This window comes from Glycine soja, chromosome 3 (assembly GCF_004193775.1).
Source record: "Glycine soja cultivar W05 chromosome 3, ASM419377v2, whole genome shotgun sequence".
In the NCBI taxonomy this organism is placed as follows: Eukaryota; Viridiplantae; Streptophyta; class Magnoliopsida; order Fabales; family Fabaceae; genus Glycine; species Glycine soja.
The window spans coordinates 10,772,720-10,781,314 of record NC_041004.1 but is presented as its reverse complement, the minus strand read 5'-3'; the positions used below and the strand labels follow the sequence as shown (position 1 = coordinate 10,781,314).

Genomic DNA, 8,595 nt, shown 5'->3' with positions numbered 1-8,595 from the left:
TCAGCAGCATTTCAAACACTAAAGAATAAGCTCACCATTGCACCGATAATGATTGCACCCGACTGGAATAAAGATTTTGAACTAATGTGTGATGCCAGTGATTATGCAGTAGGAGCAGTTCTGGGTCAGAGGCACGACAAGGTATTTCACACCATCTATTATGCTAGCAAGGTCCTTAATGAAGCATAGTTGAATTATGCAACAACAAAAAAGGAGATGCTGACCATTGTCTTTGCCTTGGACAAGTTCAGGTCATACTTGATAGGGTTAAGGGTCACCATTTTCACAGATCATGCTGCCATCAAGGACCTGCTCGCCAAAACAGACTCAAAGTCGAGGTTGATTAGATGGGTCCTACTGTTACAAGAGTTTGACATCGTCATCAAGGACAAGAAAGGATCTGAGAATGTGGTAGCTGATCATCTATCTCGATTAAAGAATGAAGAAGTCACCAAGGAAGAACCAGAGGTAAAAGGTGAATTTCCTGATGAGTTTCTTTAGCAGGTTACCGCTAGACCTTGGTTTGCAGACATGGCTAATTACAAAGCCACGAGAGTCATTCCAAAGGAGTTTAATTGGAGTCAAAGGAAAAAATTCTTGCACGATGCACGCTTCAATGTGTGGGATGATCCTCATTTGTTCAAGGCAGGAGTGGATAATTTATTAAGGAGATGCGTCACAAAGGAGGAAGCACGAAGCATTCTTTGGTATTGCCACAGTTCACCCAATGGCAGTCACCACAATGGGGATAGAACAGCAGCAAAAGTGCTACAATCAGGTTTTTTCTAGCCCTCTATTTTTAAAGATGCTTACGAGTTTGTGCGTTGTTGTGATAAATGCCAGAGAACAGGGGGGATATCTCGAAGAAATGAGATGCCTTTGCAGAATATCATGGAAGTAGAGATCTTTGACTGTTGAGGCATAGACTTCATGGGGTCCCTTCCTTCGTCATACAGGAATGTCTACATCTTGGTAGCTGTGGATTACGTCTCCAAATAGGTGGAAGCCATAGCCACGCCGAAGGACGATGCCAGGGTAGTGATCAAATTTATGAAGAAGAACATCTTTTCCCGTTTCGGAGTCCCACGAGTCTTGATTAGTGATGGGGGAACGCACTTCTGCAACAATCAGTTGAAGAAAGTCCTGGAGCACTATAATGTCCAACACAAGGTGGCCACACCTTATCACCCTCAGACGAATGGCCAAGCAGAAATTTCTAACAGGGAGCTCAAGCAAATCCTGGAGAAGACAGTTGCATCATCAAGAAAGGATTGGGCCTTGAAGCTCGATGACACTCTCTGGGCCAATAGGAGAGCGTTCAAGACTCCCATCGGCTTATCACCATTTCAGCTAGTGTATGGGAAGTCATGTCATTTACCAGTGGAGCTGGAGCACAAAGCATATTGGGCTCTCAAGTTGCTCAACTTTGACAACAACGCATGCGGGGAAAAGAGGAAGCTACAGCTGCTGGAATTAGAAGAGATGAGACTGAATGCCTACGTGTCATCCATAATTTATAAGCAAAAGATGAAGGCATATCATGATAAGAAGCTACAGAGGAAAGAATTCCATCCAGGGCAGTAGGTATTACTCTTTAACTCGAGGCTAAGGCTATTCCCAGGTAAGTTGAAGTCCAAGTGGTCAGGGCCGTTCATAATAAAAGAAGTCAGACCTCACGGAGCAGTAGAATTGGTTGACCCTAGAGAAGAGAACTTTGAGAAGAAATGGATCGTCAATGGACAGTGCTTGAAGCCTTATAACGGAGGACAACTAGAGCGATTGACGACCATCATCTACTTAAATGACCCTTGAGAAGGCCTACTGTCTAGCTAAAGACAATAAACTAAGCGTTGGTTGGGAGGCAACCCAACATATTTTGTAAAAATGTAGTTATTTTTATTTTATGTAAAAAAAAGAAGCCCAACAGGTGCAAATAGAAAACAGCAGGTGCAAAAAGCAAAGGCCCAGTAGGTGAAGTTAGCGATAGGAGGGGTGCCAATAGCAAAGGTGAAGTGGGCTGCAGGAAGCCACGCGCTTAGCGCGCATCCGCGCGCTAAGCGCCCAAGTATGTTTTCAAAATTTGAATTTTAAATTCTGAGGGCAACCAAGGGGCGTTTCCTTGGAGCGCTTAGCGGCCACGTGCGCGCTAAGCGCGTAAGTCATAAATTACTGGGTAGTTTTTGAAACTGCCTGACCCCTCAGCTCCCTTCAGAGTACTTTAAATTTCTAGCGTCATCATTTTTTCTCTTTTTCCTCTTCTCTGCGCATTCTTATTCCTTCTCTGCACTCTCTCTAAAAGCATACTCACTTCTTGTGCATCTGCTCACAAGCCCTTCACGAGAAAAGGTAAGATTATTGATGGAAGCTTGCTTGTGGGGCTTCTATGGAGGCTGGATCTTTGAGCTTCAATGAGGTCCTTTAATGGTGATTTTCCACCATGGAGATGCAGCGGAAGACAAAGGAGAAGAGGTGAGAGGAGGCGCCATCCACTAGGGAATAAGCCATGGAAGAATGAGCTTCACCACCAAGATGAGCCTTGAATAAGAAGCTTGGAGAGGATGCTTCAATGGAGGGAAAAGAAAGAGGGAGAGAAAGAGAGAGGGGGGAGCACGAAATTGAAGGAAGAAAAAGGGAGAACTTTAACTTTGAGTTGTGTCTCACAAGACTCTCATTCATCAAAGTTGCCACAAGTGTTACACATGTTTCTATTTATAGACTAGGTAGCTTCCTTGAAAAGCTTTCTTGAGAAAACTTCCTTGAGAAGCTAGAGCTTAGCTACACACACCCTTCTCATAACTAAGCTCACTTCCTTGAGAAGCTTCCTTAAGAAGATTCCTAAAGAAGCTAGAGCTTAGCTACACATACCTCTCTAATAGCTAAGCTCACCTCCATAAGATAAGAAGCTAGAGCTTAGCTACACACCCCCTATAATAACTAAGCTCACCTCCATGGCAAAATACATGAAAATACAAAAAAAAATCCCTACTACAAAGACTACTCAAAATACCTCGAAATACAAGGCTAAAACCCTATACTACTAGAATGGCCAAAATACAAGGCCCAAACGAAAGAAAAACATATTCTAATATTTACAAAGATAAGCGGGCTCATACTTAGCCCATGGTCTCAAAATCTACCCTAAGGCTCATGAGAACCCTAGGGCTTTCCCTTGGATCTCTGGCCCAATCTACTTGGAGTCTTCTATCCAATGCCCTTGCGGGGTAGGATTGCATCATTCCCTCCACCTTGGAAAAGATTTGACCTCAAATCTTGAGGTTCTTCATACTCTGGGCTCCTTCCCTCAACACCTGTAAAAAGAACAAAAACATATGTATTAGTGGTGTTTGGTATGTTGAAGTAAGGTAAGGTCTGAAAACCCCTTTCATGGACATCTTCCCATGAAGGAACATGGTTCCTCACCAACTCAATGAGTGGTGCTACAAGTATAGAAAAATATGGGACACCTTTTATAAAAGTTTGTTAAGTCATGGAAGCCCCAAATTTTTCTTATACTTGGTGGAGTGGGTCACTCAGGAATGACCTTTATTCTCTTAGGGTTCATGGGAATCCCTTTTTTTGTAACGCAATAAAACATACCTTTTTTTTGTATTTTCATATTGATTATTCCTACCAAAAAGTATGACAAACCTAAGGTGTCCCATATGAGTACCTAAGTTTGTATTGAAACTAAAAATAAGAACAAACCTACCTAATGGGTCCCTATGTACACACACCATGAAGATGTTAGGTGTACGAGTGATTTTACAAAAGAGGGTTGCACCACTCAAAACATTCATCATACCACCTATTTTAGGGACTTGGTGCCTAATAATACCTATTTTGGGCACCAACAAAGCACAATGATTTAAGCTCTTGCGAACCAAACCCTCATCCAACAACTTCTTTACTTGAGGAATAAATTCAACCCCAAGAGGTGTGGCAATGCTAGCAAGTGTCTTTTTACAAAAGAGAAAATGTGGAGGTTGTCTATGAGGGAAAGTTTCTTTAATGTTTGTCTTTATTGTAAAATGAGTTTCCTTCTTAGCTAACCTCTTGGAGGAGACACTTACCTCCTTACACTTCTCTTTAACCACTAATGGTTATCCATCTTCTTGGGGGTAGATCTCTTCACTAGATTCATCCCTTTTTGCTTCTTCACTTTCACTAGAGGAAGGTGAAGTAGTAGCCTCATCTTGGCTACTATAAATGTCTTGGCCCCTCATAATCATGGTTTTTGTGGTGGGGCATTGAGAAGTAATATGTCCTCTTCCAAGACATTTAAAGCACTTTATAGAGCTAGTTTTCTATTGCATACTAGCCTTAGGGGCTTGCTTTTCTATTGCCTTCCCCTTATCATCTTTGGGCTTAGAAGGTGTCACCCCTAAGATGCCTTGACCTTGGTCTTTCTTTGGATAAGAGTGAGAGCCATAAGATTTTGAAGTAGACTTCTTTTTAAGTTGTTGCTCTACCCTTATTTCCCAATCTAAGTTAGCCTCTACATTGTCTTTCCCATGGAAGTATGGGAGGTTAATGTTAGCCTCTTGAGGCTTTCTTTCCTTTTCTCTTCTATGGGAGTGAGGTCTAAGATGTGACCTATGCCTTCCTTCGTAATAGTCACGAAGTTCTTCACTTAGGCTCTTGCAAGAGTTATGACTACTATAGGAGGCATGTTTTTCTCTTTTCATTTTGTAATGATCTCAGATAAAGGAAAGCTTCTAGAAGGAAAAAATGACTCAATTGAGACAGCTCAGCAGAGGGGAATATTTGCTAAATCACACGTGTCCACTATGGGTAACAGAAAGAGTGTGAGAGAGAGAAAAACCAACTCTAGGTTGGTGGATTATGTAACCAACTAATAGTGGTATTTAGAGGGGGAGAATGGGTAGTGAGAGGTAGGAAGGTGTGAACATTTCTCTTTCTTCTTCTCTTTCTCTCTGTGACTATTGTACTCAGTCCTTCTAATTGTACACACTGTACTCTTAGAGGTTGATTCTCTTTTCAATACGGGAATAAAACGAGTACATCCTTCAATTTGCAGTATTTCCCTTTCACATTTCTTTCATTATTTTTCTTCTTTCTTCCTCTCTTATTTTTTTTCTTTCATCTTGACTTATTTCTTCCACTCTTTTTTTTCCTTTTTCTTTTCTCTCGTTTTTCTTTCCATAACTTGAGGGAACTCAAGTCCTCTAAGATTCTAGATAAAAGGGTCTTTATGACTAGTACCCTTACCATTAACACTAGATGAATGATGACTCATGTTGGTTCCTAAGTTGTGGTTCTTTCTTGTTGGAGGTTTGAAAACAAAAGGTAAAAGAAACTATGGTTGAAACTAGCCAAAATAAACACTAAAAGAGGTGTGAAAGATAAGGTAAAAAACTAATTGGTAGAAGGAAAGCTATCTAGGCGGTTTGACAATGGAAGGTAAAGGAAATAAGCTTTGAAAGTAAGCAAGAAATGTAAACTAGGCGAATCCTAAGAGTGTTTGGATGACCACATTCAAGGTTCCCAACAAAACACTCACTATCCTAAGGAAGAATTGCCTAAAATTATTACACACAAATGGAATTTTGGTAACCTATTGGAGGCTCCCAACACACTTCCATTGAAAGGCCTTTTTGTTACAAAACTTGAAAGCAATGAAGGTAAGTAAATTGCAAATTACAAAATTACAAAATGGTCCTCAATTTTGGTGGTTGTTCTCTCTTTGGTGATTCACTCAATTTGGAGTGCTTCTTAGTCCAATAGCTCTTAAGGTGGTTGGTTCCTTTCTTCTTGACTCAAATTCTTCAAGGCATGGCACCAATCCTCCTTCCAATTCCCTATATGGCAACCCACAAACAAGGAAACAAAGAGACAAGCAATAATCAAAGACCAAAAAAAATGAAATGAAAGCTAAACCAATGGATTTTTAACAAGACAATTTTTCAAGGATTATTCAACAATTAAAGCAATGAAAAGGACATAGAAGAAAGCTAGGACTCAAAGAGAAACTTAGAATGACTCTAGAGTAGAGTAAAAAAAACTATAAAAAAAGAGACTCAACAAACCTCTAGCTTTGACACTTGTTTTCACAGTAATTTTAAATTGAAATTTAGGAACTAAGATTGGTATAAGATAGGAACCAATTATAGAATAAATTTTGAGCCAAAACAACAAGCACACTTCCCTTTCACTTTTTTTTTCAGGATACTGATTTTTCTGCCAACTTGTGTGATTTTTCTTATTTTTTCCTTTAATCCAAACCACCTGGTTTTTTTATAACTTTTTTCAGATGTCTAGAAAATTCAGTAAAAATTTCAGGTCAAAATTCAAAGTAACCAATTCTCAGTAATTTTTGCAAGTTTGTATGTCCAAGCTGCTAGCACAAGCGATTTTTTTTTAAGCATGGTATATTGATTGCCTTGGGCTTACTTTCAACCTTCCTATGTATGTTGAACTCACTAGGATTGTTTACCACAGTTTTAGGAGTTCAATATTCACTTAGGATCAACATTTCAGCCAGCAATTCAATCACCAAAACTCAAATTCACAATAGACACAATCGAAAGGAAACCTAAAAGTTCAAGAAAATGTTCACAATCAAAGACTCTCTAAGAATTTTGCATGAACATGTTAAGGACTAATTAACATGAAAGATTTGACTCAAATCAAATAATAGGCTAAGAGAATTTCATACACTCATGAACAAATGAGTTAGACAAAGAAACAAGAAAAATAAAATTCAGCACAACATAAGAAATCTTATGTGACAAGTTTCATGACTAGACATGACTTCTATGACAAAACTACAATAGGTGAACAAGTCACTCTAGATTTTTGAGGTTTTCTTCTACTTTAATATTTTTGTAAGAATTTTATGGTTTAGGTTTCAGCCACAAAAAATAAAAAGACAAAACTCAAAGGAACCTAAACTCAACACAATTCATGGTTCAAGAACAAGAAATTAGAACCATAGAAAATCAAATCTAGCTTCTATAGCAAGTTTAATCAGTGGAAACTCTAAAGAATCATGTTAAAAACATTTATCACAAGACATGTGAGGAGATACATGGAGAAAAATGAAGAAACAACAATGGAAGAGAAGGTAAAGCAAAAAATTAATGGAGGTTTAAGGAGCACCTACTTGAAGCTCTTGTGCTCTGATTACCACTTGATGGAAGCTTGCTTGTGGGGCTTCTATGGAGGCTGGATCTTTGAGCTTCAATGAGGTCCTTTAATGGTGATTTTCCACCATGGAGATGCAGCGGAAGAAAAAGGAGAAGAGGTGAGAGAAGGCGCCATCTACTAGGGAATAAGCCATGGAAGAAGGAGCTTCACCACCAAGATGAGCCTTGGATAAGAAGCTTGGAGAGGATGCTTCAATGGAGGGAAAAGAAAGAGGGAGAGAAAGAGAGAGGGGGGAGCATGAAATTGAAGGAAGAAAAAGGGGGAGAACTTTAACTTTGAGTTGTGTCTCACAAGACTCTCATTCATCAAAGATGCCACAAGTGTTACACATGCTTCTATTTATAGACTAGGTAGCTTCTCAAAGTAGCTTTCTTGAGAAAACTTCCTTGAGAAGCTTCTTTGAGAAAACCTCCTTGAAAAGCTAGAGCTTAGCTACATACACCCCTCTCATAACTAAGCTCACTTCCTTGAGAAGCTTCCTTAAGAAGATTCCTAAAGAAGCTAGAGCTTAGCTACACATACCTCTCTAATAGCTAAGCTCACCTCCATAAGATAAGAAGCTAGAGCTTAGCTACACACCCCTTATAATAACTAAGCTCACTCCTATGGCAAAATACATGAAAATACAAAAAAAAAAATCCCTACTACAAAGACTACTCAAAATACCTCGAAATACAAGGCTAAAACCCTATACTACTAGAATGGTCAAAATACAAGGCCCAAACGAAGGAAAAACCTATTCTAATATTTACAAAGATAAGCGGGCTCATAGTTAGCCCATGGTCTCAAAATCTACCCTAAGGCTCATGAGAACCCTAGGGCCTTCCCTTGGATCTCTGGCCCAATTTACTTGGAGTCTTCTATCCAATGCCCTTGCGGGGTAGGATTGCATCAATTATGGATCTGGATTATAACTAAAATACGTGCAGGTATCAGCACGCTAAGCCTTGCACATAGGCTTAGCGGGAACATGTAACATGGAGAAGAACAGAGGAACGAGCTAAGCTACTGGGAAGCCACAGAAGGAAAACACACCACACGCTTAGCCGGTGTCGCCGTGCTTATGCATCTACGCGAACGCGCTATGCGCCCACCCTTGGCGCTAAGTGCATGCCAGTAACACTAGTAGGGAGGCGCTAAACGCAGGGCTGGGCCTCAGGGCCCATCAGCCCTTGCGCCTTACTTTTTGCACCCCTTTTTCTAATGCCCACACCCCTTCTGAATTTCTTTTTGCACACCCCTGCTTTACTGACTGCACCCTTATTCTGATTACCTTTTGCACCTCCCTGATTGCTAACTGCAGTCTGTTTCTGCTGTTTCTTGTTTTTATTTTTTTTCATATGGCCTCCTGCAAACGCCGAGCCGTGCCTACACCTGAGGAAGAGTCCAACTGGGACTCTTCCCGTTTCACATCCGAGATTGCTTGGC

At 40.2% G+C, this 8,595-nt stretch overlaps 1 protein-coding gene across 1 annotated transcript; it reads left to right on the top strand.

Annotated features, from left to right (window-relative positions):
• The first annotated feature begins 531 nt into the window (after positions 1-531).
• On the top strand, positions 532-1,584 carry LOC114404948. The gene is made up of 2 exons (XM_028367663.1): positions 532-765; positions 1,000-1,584. Exons 1-2 carry the CDS (start codon positions 532-534, stop codon positions 1,582-1,584), a joined length of 819 nt encoding a protein of 272 aa, XP_028223464.1.
• Positions 1,585-8,595: the final 7,011 nt, after the last annotated feature.